We start from the raw sequence: 15256 nt of genomic DNA, 5'->3' as shown, positions 1-15256 counted from the left end.
CAAGTTTGCAAAATATTGTCTTATTCGTTGAAGTTTTGGATGTTCTTGCCATTGTTTTGTACAGATTATGGCATGTTCTGACATTGGTTTGTTGGAGTACATAGACATTGTGGTTTGAATGAGATATGATTCTCGCACTTGTTTCATTGTGGGATTGACTTTGTGATTGTGGTTGTGATATGGATGAAAGTGAAACTATTGAGGGTCGACTTTTATTTCATAGTGTGGTGTGAAGACAGTCAACTATTTTCCTTCTTGGATCTGATAAGTTATAGGATCTGGATCTTAGATGGACCCGACCCGATAACACAGCCACCCGGAAACCTTCACAATTGGCATCACTCCTCCAAGCGACAAGCTGCTGCGTGACTCCACAGCCATCTCTGCAGTAACTCCAACAATGTTCAGAGTGCACAGAGAGCAGCACTCTTCACCTTATGCCACTCACGAGAACCCCGCGGACCACTCTGCTGCCCACGTTGTAATCTTACCTCTTCCTCCCTTCAATGCTTGTAATGATTCCCGTGACCACAGCCGACCTTTGAGCCTTCATCACCTCCTTTGATACAAGGTCAGATTCCTCCAGCACCAGATCTGAACTACTGTGCGTATCTTGCAGCTCAAACCAGCATTCAAACTCCAAGTTTGGCATTCAAACATTGTAATCTTGGCTCGGAGTTGATGCTGAGCTGCCTGCTGACTGTAGTTTTCTGCATCCAGTGTGAAGGAAGAGAGTAGGACAAAGAAAAAGCAGCTGGAGGTGATGGATCCCCTCCAATGCTGCCCACATGAAAACAGGAGTCACATGCAATTATGAAAAGGTGAGAAAGTGGCAAACGAAGGTGGAGGAAGGAATATATCCACAGGAGAATCCACAGGAACGAAAGCAAGTGTTGGTGTTGCCGGCAGAGTCTGCTGACTGTGAGTAATCCCCACCCCACCACCTTGAAACTTGTGTACAAAGTGTGAAGTAACCTGTAAAAAGAAGGAAGGAAAAAGAAGCTCTCCCAACTTTGTTTGCACTGTTGTTTAGTGTAAAAATCTGCAGCAATTGTTTAGGATTCTAAGTAGAGGAATTGAGTGTGGCTTACAGGCTACAGTGGATGCTGAACGGCAGCAGTGGCATGTGACAGCCCTGTTTGTTTTCTCCTAACTCTATTCACACTCCCGTGTCCTGCATGTTCCTCACTACCTCCTCGCTCAGTCCTCACTTGTCTCTTTCTCGCTGCTCTATGCTCTTTTGCCTTACAGGAGGTCAAGAATAAGGGCCTTAAATAAGAGAGAGATTAGAAGGTGAAGGGTCTGATGAGCTTCTTCTTGCTTCCAGTCAAGAACTGGCTTCGGATGGGTTCCTCCTATTCTGTGCTGTGAGTTCACATTTCTTCCTTGTTTCTCCGAGGGATCAGTAGTCCTTTGCAAGAGCAGAGACATCAGTGGAAGAAGATGAGAGGGTTGGAAGTGCTCATTCTTCTACTGGTTCTACCGAGTGGGTTTAGCTCAGCTTCAGCTGCTTCACCTGGGAGTGAGTTCTCTTCTTGGCTCATGTTCTGCACTTCATATTTGTGTCTGTTTATACTGCATTATCAACTCATCCTCTGATCGTGTTACTAGAAATTGTTAGTGCGGCTGTGTCCAATGCTGCCTCTGCTCTATTGAAGAGGTTGTGGTCGCTGAAGTCTACTCCAAAGGCAGGTATAATTCGCCCAACCCTGATGCCTTCTGATTTCCTTGACATATTGTTGAGCTGATCTGACTACATTTCTTGCAGCAATCTCTGGCCACCGCCCTTTGATGAAATTTGAGGGTGGATACACTGTTGAGACGGTGTTCGATGGAAGTAAGCTCGGGATTGAGCCTTACTCGGTTGAGGTGACGCAGAATGGGGAGCTGCTGCTTCTTGATTCAGTCAACAGCAATCTGTACCGGATCGCGCAGCCATTATCTAGATGTGAGCTTCTGTCACTGATTTTAAATGGGAACTGAAGCGCTTCCTTCATGTGTCCTTTGTAATTATATTCAATTAATTGTGGCGTAGTGAATTTTGAGCAGCAATATTTAGATCAGTCGAAGTTTTATAACTGTATTGTATCATTCTGCCATATGGTAGATTTTCATGTGTTTTATCTTCAGATGTTGAGTGAACATGGTGGCTACCATACTATTAGAGGTTATTCTTTTATTATAAATTTTGGTTGATATACATTCTATTGCATTGAACAAATTAATTTTTGGTCCATTTTCTTAGAAAATCAGCATTCTTCTATAGAGTTTTTAGAGCTAAACTTAGTTACTCGTTCAAGTTTTTAGCTTATAATGGTGATGAATTGACATGTCATGGCATTTGTATTTTATCAGACTTGCGGAGAGGAGGGTTACTTATGATCCTTTCACATTTTGACTTTTATCCTGAGTCTCAACTGAGATTCTTCATCTGTAGGTGATAGTACCGACTCTTAGAACATAACAAAAACAAAAGACGTTCAATTCGGAACTGACTTATCGATCTAAAGATAGCTAGCAGCAGACCTTACCTATTAAGCTATCATCATTGCTAATATTTGCTTTGAAATTAATTTTGTTCCATCTCAATGGCTGTAAAATTACTTGTATAATATTGATGGTGAGGAACACTTGAAATTGTTTTTGGTGTGGCTGCATATACATTTAACCACTTCTACTGATCATATTCATTCATTCAATTGACAAATGCAGATAGCAGACCCAAGCTTATTGCTGGTTCTCCAGAAGGGTATGTTGGTCATGTTGATGGAAGGCCACGAGAAGCAAGAATGAACCATCCAAGGGGCTTTACAGTTGATGGAAGGGGAAATATATATATTGCAGACACAACAAACATGGCAATCAGGAAAATTAGTGACACAGGTAAGAGAAAAGTAAAGAAATACAACCAACAGATGCATGATAACTTTGTGGGTTATGGTAGAATTCCTGAAGTTCATTGCAGATTTCTTAAAAGAATTATATGCACAAACCAACATATTTGAAATTCATCTGATTGCCCCTAATAGATGCCAGCTAGAATGCACTGGTTGTGATAACATGGGTGGTGAGTTTGTTCAATTCGATTCCCTTCCCTCCTTTTTGAATTTTTTCTTGAGCTTAACTTGGTATCTGATTTTTCATAGGTTCTGTTTAGTGTGCTCAGTCTAAATAAATAGCAAAGACTAATGTTGGTATACATATTGCTTATTGTCAACACAAAGACCAGTATCTCTGTTTCGAGATATATCAACAGGATCAAAAGGAAGAAAATAGTTATTGAGGATATTCTCTTTTCTTTTTCTTTGACAAGAAAAGTGGGAGAATAATTTTAAATGTTGTCAGATTAGCTAGTGTTGTAATTGCCAATATAGGATACATGGTTTTGGTTGTTCATTTAGCCTTATTTATATGCTTGATTGAAGAGAGCTTAACAAGTGCTAGGTTATTTGAGAGGAAAAGAAAACGCAATTGGACTAGAAAGATTAATGTTAGTGGAGTGGACCTAGTCATATGTTTAACTATTGCTAAGGAGTTGCAAATGATGTAAGCATGATTCAATGGATCAACGATTGCATTTACATGGTCAATGAACTCCCATCTTCAACTTATGTAGCAATCAATATTCTTTGCTTGAATTCTTTTTGTCAGATATAACATTTTCCCCATGGCACTGGATATTGTTCCTGTAACCACGATTAGATGAGTGGAAATTTGGATAAGATTTCAGAAAGTTGTTCTAAATGGAAGAATATGTATGGATTTGGGGCAAGCTCATTCGACAAGGGTGATTTGATGATGGATGAGTAGGTTTATTCAGAAGCGAAACAAACATAGGTTTGATGAAGCTGGATGATGTAACTGGAGTGGAACTTGCTTGTATTTTCATTTATGATAGACAAATTACACAACCAGAATATAATCCATTAGAGTGCAATAAATTGTTCATCAAACAAACAATTGGTTGGGTAAAACCCATGATCTTAAACAATATAGTTTTTTTTTTTTCTAAAAAGACACTTTGAATTTGGATAATAATACGTTGATGTTTCTCATTTTTGTGACTTACTTTAAGGACCTGCATTGTATAGGTCCCCTGGATTTCCCAGAGCAACTGTTGCAGTTGTAAATGTCAGGTAGCATTGTCCATGGAGCTACTAAGTGAACAACATTGTTTGTCTGACTACATATTTTGTATTTGTGCAGGGGTCACAACCATCGCTGGGGGAAAGTGGAGCAGAGGTGGGCACTCAGATGGGCCGAGCGAAGATGCAAAGTTTTCTACAGATTTTGAAGTTGTTTACATTGCTAGCAGCTGCTCTCTTCTAGTGGTGGACAGGGGGAACCAGGCAATCAGGGAGATCCAGCTTCATTTTGATGATTGTGCACACCAATATGAAACTGGTTTTCCTCTTGGTACGCTTGGTGATCTTACCATGAGCCAACTCGTTTGGTTCTACTTTCAGTTAAGAGAAGAGTAAAAAAAGTCTTAATAGCAAGTACATAAACATACTGTCACCTTGAATTATCGTTTATAGAGTTCTATGCCTTGATATTTGGTGGAACATTCTAATTCTTGTCTTTTCTGACAACATAGGAGTTGCAGTGCTGCTTGCTGCTGGTTTCTTCGGTTACATGCTTGCTTTACTCCAGAGGCGTGTGGGAGTAATTGTCTCTTCAAATAATGTGAGCAATTCATACCAAATGGATCTGATTTAGTAGATGAATCATTTGATGGACTATGCTGTGGCAAATATTCGCAATTTAAAACAGTTCAATCAATTTTTCCTGCATGATTCTGCTATTCGGCTAAACTAACCATTGTGTTAATGGCTTGACATTTTCCTAATTTACTTTAATTATTTATTTTCTAATTTTAAATTTGCATATTCTTCATGCTGCTCAGGTAGCCTCCTTTGCCGTTTTTGATTCATGAAGTGCATTCTTCCTCCAAGAATTTTATTACTCCAAAGATTTTAAACTGATCTTTGTAGTTCTGTTTGATTAAAGAAATTGAGGCATATTTGAAGTAAATTCTCTCTTAGCACATCATTTCCTCTAACTTTTGCTTACTGTTGAAAAAGGATTTTGTTCATGAACCTCAAACTCCTACAAAAGCAAGCATGCCGCCTTATCAGAAACCAATGAAGCCATCGATGAGACCACCACTTATTCCGATTGGAAGTGAAGCAGAGAACATAGATGATGAAGGCCTCTTCAGCTCCATGGGAAAACTTTTATTTGGAGCATGGTCGTCAACAGCAGAAATCTTTGCTGCAATGTTCCCAATCTTCAGAAAGAAACCGAAAACCACACGATACCAGCAGCAGCAACGGAAAGCAAACACTCGGCCGATGCCAGAGAGTTTTGTCATCCCAAATGATGAGATGCCACCACCAGTGGAGACCAAAGCTCCCACTCCACATAAAACTTATGCCTTTATGTCAAAAGAACCAGAAAGGATCCACCATATCCGCCAGGCACGAACTTACTTTACTGGGTGGGATGCAGAGCCACAACCGCAACAGCGAATACATCGACAGCAGCACCTTCAACAGCATCAGCATCACTCATCGGGCCCTCAGACTTACTATGAGCAGAGCTGTGACACAACCAATGAGATTGTTTTTGGAGCAGTTCAAGAGTTGAATTGCAAGCGGAAGTCGGTGGAGATCAAGACTGTGAATTATGGAGATCCCGTCTATGAGCAGTATGGTTTGCGGTTCCCAAACAGCTACATGGGATATGACAACTACTAAGCGGTTACTAGTAGTTGCCAAATTTTTTTCCCCTTTTCTTCCATGACCAAAGACTTCTGTCAGTTTATATGTGATCTCTTTTCTCTTTTACATGTCTATATAAATTGGAGAAGCACCATGGGATCTGGAATGACTTTGAAAATTTGAAGAATCTTTATCCTTTTTGTAAGAGCAATTTAAATCCTTAATCGATATGGTTTTGTAAATTTAGTTGAATTTTTGTTTCTATACACAGTTTTACACTTCCACACATTTCCTATTGGTGGCAGAAGCCCCCTAAGTTGAATATTCAAGTTTTCTTATGTCTTTATCAAAGAATATATAAATACACACCCCCCAAACACATGTTTTGATTACACATGTGGCATCTACATTGCTTGCAGGCCTAGGGGTAAGATTTTAATCTTAAGCCTATACAAATAGATTGATGACATGGCATCTGAGTTAGTATCTACCTCAGGTGCCACATCAACCCTTGAATGTGGAAGAACCTCAGCTGATATGACCAACCCTGCAGCCTTCACTACCTTACTGTTGTTGTTTTCCATTTTGATACTCTCAAAGATACCAACACAACCTCAAACCTTGTCTATGGCCAAAAAGACAATCTTCTTATCAGGTAAGCCTTTTAACTGGACACCAATTGGAAAGGGAAATAAAAAAAGAAAGGAACATCTTGCTGAAATAGTTCATATAAATACTGGTTTTTTTATTAGGTTTGACCCAAGAATTTGGGGCTCAGATGTCTTAAGTTTATGCCCAACTTTGGGTCTTCCAATGAACAGATTTAACTTTTGTTTTTTTCATCTGAAGCATTTAAGATATAAGGCAAATGGAATCACAGGGCAACTTCTTTATGTAGTACCCACATGAGCACAGCTCACTACTAGGGAGTATTTGCCAAAGAATCCTGGGAAATAGAAGGTGTAGAATACCATGAATGTAGGCCTTCAACTTAATGATCTATTGCTGTATGCACACCCATTTGAATCTTGCATCATTTGAATTGCTTCTATAGAGAAGAGTTAACAATTACAGCAATCTCTTGGTTGGCAGTCCCATTTTGTCACTTGCTGTTTTGATATTTTATCATGAAGTTTTTTATCAGGGATGATAACTAATGCCAAGAACAAAGGCCAGAATGCTTGGAAAATTGTATCAGCAGTTGACTGATAATTTAAAGTTCTTGCAGTGGAAGATCAATTCTAAATTGTCAAAATATTGCATGTGAGCATGCAGATACTGAAACATCAATTTGAAATGCAATTGCTGATGCAACTAATGATACCGTCTATTGATTTGAAGAAATTGTGGCGTGACTCTTGCTTTTGCCTTTTGGTATGAAGAAACCATTGCATAGTCACAGACTTAATGCCCCAAAAAGAAATAACTGAAGCTTTCATACAAAACAATCATCAAGAAGACTTCCAGCAGCAATAGCAGCTGAGAACACTGCAAAACATTGGTCATAAGGGTTCTAACCTTCCTGAACCACAATATTTACAGAAAAAAATCGAAAAAAGGATTCCATAGTTACATATACATATATATATTCACAGCAAAAAATGATACCATATATATATACACACAAAAGAATTATATTTACACCCAATGGCCGAGTCTGATGCTGGCGAAGTTCTTGCTGTAAGGCAGGAAGCAAGGAGACACAGAATAAACACATATTGCCAAACTTTAGTGTTCCCAAATCGATTTGAATCTTTGTTACGGATGCATATCTTTGCTGCTTCCTTCACTCTTGCTTTTCTTGCAACTTGCAAGGAATGATTTGCTCCGAGGATTCACAAACATCCCACAGCTCCTTTCTTGCTCTGCTTTAATCAACATCTTTTTTCCTTTTTTTTTCCTTGTTCTTTGCCTGAAGCACCAAGATCTTGATGTGGTGAACAATATAATAAACACATCAAGCTCTAGCTGTCAGCAACTTGTTTCATGCTGTAAGTGTTCTGCAGGCCACTGTAAAGTTGTTTCATACTGAGAAGTGTTCTGCAAGCCACTGTTCAATATACTTTTGGCCATCTGCAACAAAAAAATTGAGGAATATATCTAAAAATTTATTTTCTAACAATTCAAATCAAGTAGCATAAATTATAATGCATTCTAGTTGACAAGGGTCTCTCTCACTTAGTTTCTTGAGAGAGAAGCTATGACGATGAAAGCTCTTCCTGGGGAAGCTCTGCTTCCCCCTCCTTCGAATGGTTCATCTCCTCCGCTGCCTAATGTATCTTCAGATTTATTTGTAGATGCAAGCCATCTAAAAGGAAACAAGCAACGATGATTTTTCCAACGATAAAGAGGGTGACTACCCCTGGCCCTACTCCTATTCTGGTGGTGCCATCCCTCTAGGCTAGCCTCTTCAAAAACACAAAGGAAGCCAGAGAAGGACAACCATACTCTGGATTGGAGAGGAAACTATTCGAGGTCCAAAGCCAAGCTGCCCTTAGAGTTGAACTCAATCCTCAAGAAGTCTGATCTACTTATGAGGAATGACGGACGAGCTTCTATGATAAGTTCCTAGGTAGGATTCCATCATTAGAGTTTTTGAAGACTGCGCTCCCTAGACATTGGAGACTCCCGGTTGGCTGTTCCATTGTGGATATGGATGGTTAGTGGCTTCTTATATTTTCAGGTCCATAATATGGATGAGATGAATTAGGTGCTACTGGGAGGACTGTGATTCCTGCAAGAGCAATCTCTAACCCTAATACCTTGGAAGGTAGGGCATAGAACATCAACTTGTGAATTGAGTCTCGCTTTGGCCCCATCTTCTTCAGCTTCGGCAATGGTCTCGAAGGGAAACCCTAACCTGGAGGAGGATGATGAGATGTTGTATGGGCGGCTGTGGGTAAGGTTCATCGGAGACCCAAGCACAGGAATCCAAAGACGGACTCAGCTAGCCAAGTGTGCGTGGGAGAGGAGTAGTTCGTGCGGTGGTAGGGCATGATCTGGAGTTGAGTTATAGTTCACTTGGCTTGATTTAATCGAGGAATACGGTCCCTGCGATGGAATTGAACCATGGCCTGGGTCTTAACCCTGGTTCTGGGACTACCTCATATGTGCCTTCCCCTCCACGAGGAGTATTCAATGCTAAATGACCCGTTTCCTTTATGAATCAAGTCCTATGTCAGAGGGCCAAGGTTCCATATTTGATGCTGTTGTAGGGCAAAGGTCGGTCAAGTGGACCGTTTCAAGGAGGTAATGTGGGAAGCCACACAAGACACATTTTGTAACTCCAAAGGATGAGGACCTGAGGAAGTCAACGACTGAGATAGTGTCTGATCAGAACCTTGGGATTGAGGATACCTTACTAGTCTCGTCACCAAGGTCAAGTAGGCGGCAACTTGCCTTTTCGACAAGCGATAGAAGCCTTGAGGGGGTGTCCTCAAATCTTTTTTCGGTGCTTCAAACAATAGAAGAGGAGGTAAACCTGGGGGAAGATGATACAGAGGCCCTGTTTGTCTTCGAGGCAAGCAAGCAAGGGGAGAGACTGGAAGATCAACCAAAGAAGAGCATGAAGCAGAACGACATCTCCTATAGTGTCCTCGTAGACAAGGCAGCAAGAGCATTCCAAGAGATGGCAACCATGGTGGATGCTTCGAAGGACTGAGTGCATGGAAGGATTCAAAACCAAACGGGCTTCGATTGAAGTTTCCAAACTTCCTTGAATAGCTTAAGGCATCATAACAAGAAAAAAAGAATCTAGAGTAGGCCCAACAGTGGCCATGGAGGAGGGGAGGGAACTTCTAAGTTAGTTTAATGAAGTGCTTGTCTTGGAACCACAAGGGTCTCGGGAAGCGGAGTAGCAGGGAACACCTTTTCTCCCTTCTATGGCGCTACAACCTCACCTTCATTTGTCTGTTAGAGACCCATTTGCAAGCGAAGGGGAGCAAACAGTTTCTAAAAAGGCTAGGGAAGAACTGGCAAGGAGACTACTGTGAGGATAGAGGAAGGCTTGGAGGATTGTTGGTTGCTTGGAGGAGTTCCGTACAAAGAGCCACGGTAATATGCAAAAATTCCCAATCCATTTCTTTGGTAATAGAAGGCTCAAGTATAACCCATTGGCTTCTCTCAGTTATCTATATAAGTACTGTTCGTAGTGTTAGAAATGATCTGTGGGTTAAGCTTTCAGATATTAATCTGCATGATGTTCCCTGGTTAGTTTGTGGTAATTTTAATATCATTTGCAATCCTGAAGATAAGTTGGGAGGTAGACCTTTTTTGCTTAATGATTCAGTTTCTATTTTTTGTGATTTTATCTTTCGTTCTGAGTTGCTTGATCTGGGTTTTAAGGGTCCCAAGTTCATCTAGAGTAATAAAAGAAGGGGGGGCTGATCGGATTTTGGCTCAGCTCAATTGTGCTTATGCTAACTGTTTGTGGTGTGATAGTTTTCCTACCTCTTTTGTGCTCCATCTACCTAGAATGGCTTCCAGCCTTGCACCCTTATCAACATTAATAGGGACCAATATGCTTCTAAGAGGAAATGACTGTGTGTTGAGCCCAACTGGCTTGAGTACAGTGAGGCTAAAGATCTGGAGGGTTAGATTTGGAGGGAGGAGGTTGAGTACCCAGACCCTGGTGGAGCTACGAGTGGTAAACTAGAGTGGGTTTGGCCTTACTGCCTTAGGTAGATGGAGTAGGATGTGTGGGAGCAACCTAAGCCGTGCTATCCGAGAAACCAAAGGCAAAATCCATGTTCTTGAGTGTATTGAGAGTGCTGGGGTTATCATGGAGGATGACTCTATCACCCTTCAATGTCTCTATAATAAAATGGAAGCATTAAATCGTCAACAACACAGCTATTGGTGGAACAAATCTAAATCTGCTTGGATTGAGGATGGGGATAGGAATACTAAATATTTTCACTCTCTCGTTAGGCATAGAAAAACTAGGAACTGGATTCACTTCAATGTTGATAATGAGGGGAACCATGTGGCTAACCAAAAAGACATCTCCAATTGCTTTATCAAGTGGTATGACCACCTATGGAATTATAATGATCTTGGTAGGGATGGTGATTGGAGTCTTTGCCCTATGCCCAATTAAATTGATGCAACCAAGGTGGCTGCTTTAACTAAGCCATTTTCTTATGATGAGATCCTAAGTGCTATCCAACAAATGAGAAAGGGAAAAAGTCCTAGACCTGATGGGTTCAATGCTGAGTTCTACTTGGCCTTTTGGGATACTATTAAACACTCCTTACTCAAGGCTTTCATCCAATTTCAAGAGAGGGGTACTATTCTGGCTTGGGGGAGAACTTATTTGGTGTTTATACCTAAAAAATTCTAAAGTTTCAAAGCGGAAGGGATCAAATCCATTGCCCTATGCATATCATTTACAAAATTTTGTCTAAAATTTGTGCAAATCAAATCAAACCCCTCCTCAATATGTTAATTGACCAAACCCAATCTGCATTTGTCCCGGATAGGAACATACATGATAACATAATGATCTCCGATGGATTGGCCTCTTCGATTTCTAAATCTCATAGTAAAATTTCTTTGACTCTGCTCAACCTTGATGTTTCCAAAGCTTATGATGGAATCAGCTGGTCGGCCATTGCTAACACACTTACTAGGATGCCTTTCCCTAAGCCTTTTGTGGATTGGATCTATGCTTATATTTCTTTCCCTTCTTTCTCCTGTTTGATCAATGGGAAGGAATCTAAATGGTTTAGAAGTCATTGTGGGATTAGGCAAGGTGACCCCATATCCCCGTATCTATTCATTCTTGTCCAACAAAACTTAAGCAACTTGTTTAAAGAGGAAGTGGAGTCTAAGGTGTTCTCCCTGATTAACCTGCATTGTATAAAGATTTCACACCTCATGTTTACTAATGACCTTTTGGTTGCCTTTAGGGGAAACAACAAATCCTATCAAACCCTTCAGGTGATCCTTGACAAAGATGAAGGCCTCACTAACTTAGCTGTCAACAGACTTGCATCTGAGATATTTTTCCACCTTAGGAATAGTGGGCAGGAAAGTATCAGAATATGTCAAACCCTTAAGAGTGCAGGAGGGGCAATGACCAATTAAGTATCTGAGTTCTTTTATCACTCTTAAGAGACTGAATGAGAGGCACCAAACTGTTTTGGTGGACAAAGCCCTAGGTAAGGTTTAAGGTTGGTTCAAAGGCCTTATTTCCCAAACTGGGAAGACCACTTTGATGAGCTTGATCCTCAATGCTATACCTACACACATTTTAATGAATACCTGTATGTATGAAAAAGTCATCAAGAAGATGAAAAAATGGCTAGGGAATTCTTCTAAAATCATGAGGAAAACAAGAACAAAATGAATCTTATTGGATGGAGTATGGTCACTACTCTTAAGGAGGAGGGGGGGCTAGGGATTAGAGACCTGAGATTGGTTAGGAAAACTCATTGTGCCAAACAGCTAATTCCTCTCCTCAATAGTGAAGACCTTCATTGGGTTAAAGTGCTTAAATCAAAATATGATCCCCTTACACCTTGGGGGCACAATAGAATCCAGAGGTCTTCTTGGAATTGGAGAAACCTGAGTATTTGTTGGGAGTTGTCCAGATGGGGTTCAAGAGGTGCATAGGATCTGATTGGAATACCAAAGTTTGGACTGAACCTTGGATAGATGTAATGCCATTGAGCCACTGGCCTACCTATGTCAATGTTGATTTTGTATCATCTTTGTCATCAGTGGTTGATTTAACAGATGAAGATGGATTCCATCCAATATTAGTAAGGAGGATTTTAGGTATATACTTAGCCAGGGACCCCAGTGATGATAAATGGGTTTGAGCCTCAACTCCAGATGGTTGTGCTTTTGCTAGCAGAGCATATCATCGGTTGAGAAGGAGTGTTCAACCTGTGCTAGATGACTGGCCTGCTGGAAGGTGATGTGGAAAGTGAATGTTTACCCAAAGATCAAAATGTTCTTGTTGAAGCTATGTTGGAACTGATTGCCTACCTCAGATTACCTGGCTAACATTATGCATTCATAGATCTTGGTGTGTCCGGTGTCCAATTACTGTAATGACTAATGAGTTCGCTTGACATGTCCTATTTCAATGCAGGTTTGCAAGGCTGGTATGGGGAATGATATCCGACAGATTCCAGTTTGACTTCCGAAATTTTGAAAACTGGTATGATGGAAGTTGGCTATTGGAGGAGCAGGATTGGGGATTTTTTGACAGAGAGGTGTTCCTAACTGTGATGACAAACAATCTATCGCAATTATGCGTAAACAGGAATGAAATCCACTTTCGCAATCGCCAGGCCAGTGCTGAAACCCTTTTAGGAGGGTGGTGGCAGCCACTAATGATTGTTTTAGGGTTCTCCAGACTCTTGAGGAGACTACCCAAACCTCTAATTTGGAGGAATACAACTTTAATCTTAAGTGTGATGGCGCTTTTAACGAAGATCTTTCTAATGCAGGTTAATGATATGTGATCAAGACAACTGAAGGCCAAATAGTAGCGATGAGATGTAGTGCGGTCAGCTCGGTGCAAGTTGAAGGCTGGGCAATCCTGAGTGCTTTGTGTAGATCCAAAATGGAAGGCTGGCAGAGGATGATGATATGCTTGGATTCTAAAGATTGGATCAATTTTGTGAATAATGTCAATCGTGTCCCTTGGTATTTATCCTCCTTGTACAGGGACATTTTGAATTTGGCCGATGAGGCCAAGGTTATTTCCTTTCAGCATATCAATAGAACTTGTAATGGAAATGCCCATAGACTTGCTAATTTGGGCAGATCCCAGGGAGGATGATCTCATTTGGTTGGGGCTCTCAGCCCTTCTCTTTCGTAGCATCTGGCTAGTTTTTGGTTTAATATATGCAGCTGTTACTTGTTTCACAAAAACTAAAACTAAAAAAAGCATAAATTATAATGCACTAATCTAAGTAACACTATGCCATACATATTACATATCACATGATAACATAAATCAGGGGCAGCCACCATACTTAACAGTGATTGTGGTAGCAAACATAATTTGTAGTGCCAAAGATTTTGTTTCTCTTTTGCACTGCTCCACTCAGCCCATTTTCATTCCTTTAAATTTGAAATAAACAGTTTTTTTTTATAAAGAGATAAAAAAGGAACTAGATGATCTGCAATGCATAAAATAGTTGAAATCTTTTTAGAACATTGCATAAGCAATCAAATATCAATATAAGATGGAAATATTTGAGAAAGATAAACATCCAATTTATGACCATCTTACCAGAATAATCCTCATCCAGGAGATCAACAGCACCCAAAACATGCTTCTTGGAGCTGTCCACCTGCTCGTAGCGACCACGTCCATAGCATGGGACCAAGACAGCGAAGCTGTTTTCGGTCTCTCTCTCAGTCTGGAATTCGGGGGCGTGAGGTTCCAACCAGCCAATGGACCAATCCGACTCATCAGATTGGCAACACGATACGCATCCTCCATCTGAGGGCACCAGGACTACATCGTACTCCCTATCTATTTGCCGCTCCTCCAGAATATGCCACTTCCTCTTGATTCGTCGCCCATTTACCGCTGCAAATTGCAGATGATCCGGCTCCCTAAACCCCATGCGCGAATCAGAAGAAGAACCAGGAGTTGCATTGGGAGCCTCGTGACCTTTTCCTGGCCAAACCCAACAGGAGAGAAGATTGCAGGCCATACTCCACGAAGCTCCCACAATCAAGCTTGACGGATAGAATCAATGGAGATGAACAGAGATGTTACTGAAACTTCCTGCCAGATGGAAAAGTTCCCAACTCAGAGCCTATACTGAAGTAATACCAATAAAAATCACACCTCTTTTATACCAAAAAAACCATCAAGAAGACCAAACCATTTTAAAGAACTACGATTCCTTAAACCGCTACCTCTTTAAAGATCGAAAAAAATCGCGCAGGAAAATGCAAAAAGTAGAACAAGAAATCAAAATCCATGAAGGAATTCATCGAAATATAAAGCCTTTTTCGAATAGAACTCCAAAAAGATCGAAAAGGAGACGCATTTACTAGATCAAAGCGAGATCAAACCCTGTCTCTTGCCTGGCAAATCGGGGACACACAGGTGGAGGATCCTCTACCAAATCGGCAGGTTGACGGCTATATACTGCTACCTTCTCCCTTCCCCTCGACTTCGTCCACCACACGCCATTTATAGTCCGCGAAACACGTGCTTTGGGCTCCGCGACACCATGATCGGCGGCCCAGATTCCTTTGACCCGAAGCAGCGGTGAATCCCAGCCGTCTAATAGTGCGTCCCAGAAACCAGATTCACAAAGAAACGCACGGCATATACCTCGTCTCGAGACGACGGTGGGCCCAACGAGGTTGACGTGTGGAGCAAGTGTCGTGGGGCGGTTGTCTTGGTCCCGTCTAATTCTCTGCAACTTAACGTGATATTTGCGTTTTGCGGTCCGATCGTTGCCGACGATTGCTGTCGAAGATACTGCCACGTCATCCGTGTCCTCCCGTCCTGATTGATGACTCGACTCCACTCGACCTCACCCGCCCTGTTT

At 41.1% G+C, this 15256-nt stretch overlaps 1 protein-coding gene and 1 long non-coding RNA gene across 3 annotated transcripts; one reads left to right on the top strand and one right to left on the bottom strand.

Moving 5' to 3' along the window:
* Window positions 1–206: 206 nt before the first annotated feature.
* Window positions 207–5965, top strand: LOC135617525 (uncharacterized). Of its 2 annotated transcripts, none has more exons than XM_065117857.1 (7): window positions 207–1522; window positions 1612–1692; window positions 1769–1948; window positions 2713–2883; window positions 4207–4416; window positions 4598–4686; window positions 5085–5965. In XM_065117857.1, the coding sequence occupies exons 1-7, from the start codon at window positions 1444–1446 to the stop codon at window positions 5757–5759; spliced, it is 1485 nt and encodes a 494-aa protein (XP_064973929.1). In that variant the 5' UTR covers window positions 207–1443; the 3' UTR covers window positions 5760–5965. The 2 variants fall into 2 exon arrangements, with proteins under 2 accessions (XP_064973929.1, XP_064973936.1); XM_065117864.1 differs by having other exon boundaries at window positions 1470–1522; window positions 1612–1688.
* Window positions 5966–7127: 1162 nt separating this feature from the next.
* LOC135617518 (uncharacterized) lies at window positions 7128–14885 on the bottom strand. The gene is made up of 3 exons (XR_010488774.1): window positions 14784–14885; window positions 13975–14478; window positions 7128–7796 (listed from the first exon to the last, which is right to left on the bottom strand). It is a non-coding gene; the product is annotated as an uncharacterized LOC135617518 (long non-coding RNA).
* Window positions 14886–15256: the final 371 nt, after the last annotated feature.

Source organism: Musa acuminata, chromosome BXJ1-3, assembly GCF_036884655.1.
Source record: "Musa acuminata AAA Group cultivar baxijiao chromosome BXJ1-3, Cavendish_Baxijiao_AAA, whole genome shotgun sequence".
Lineage (NCBI taxonomy): Eukaryota > Viridiplantae > Streptophyta > Magnoliopsida > Zingiberales > Musaceae > Musa > Musa acuminata.
Note: the sequence above shows the minus strand (reverse complement) of the source record. Positions and strands in the feature narration are given on the sequence as shown.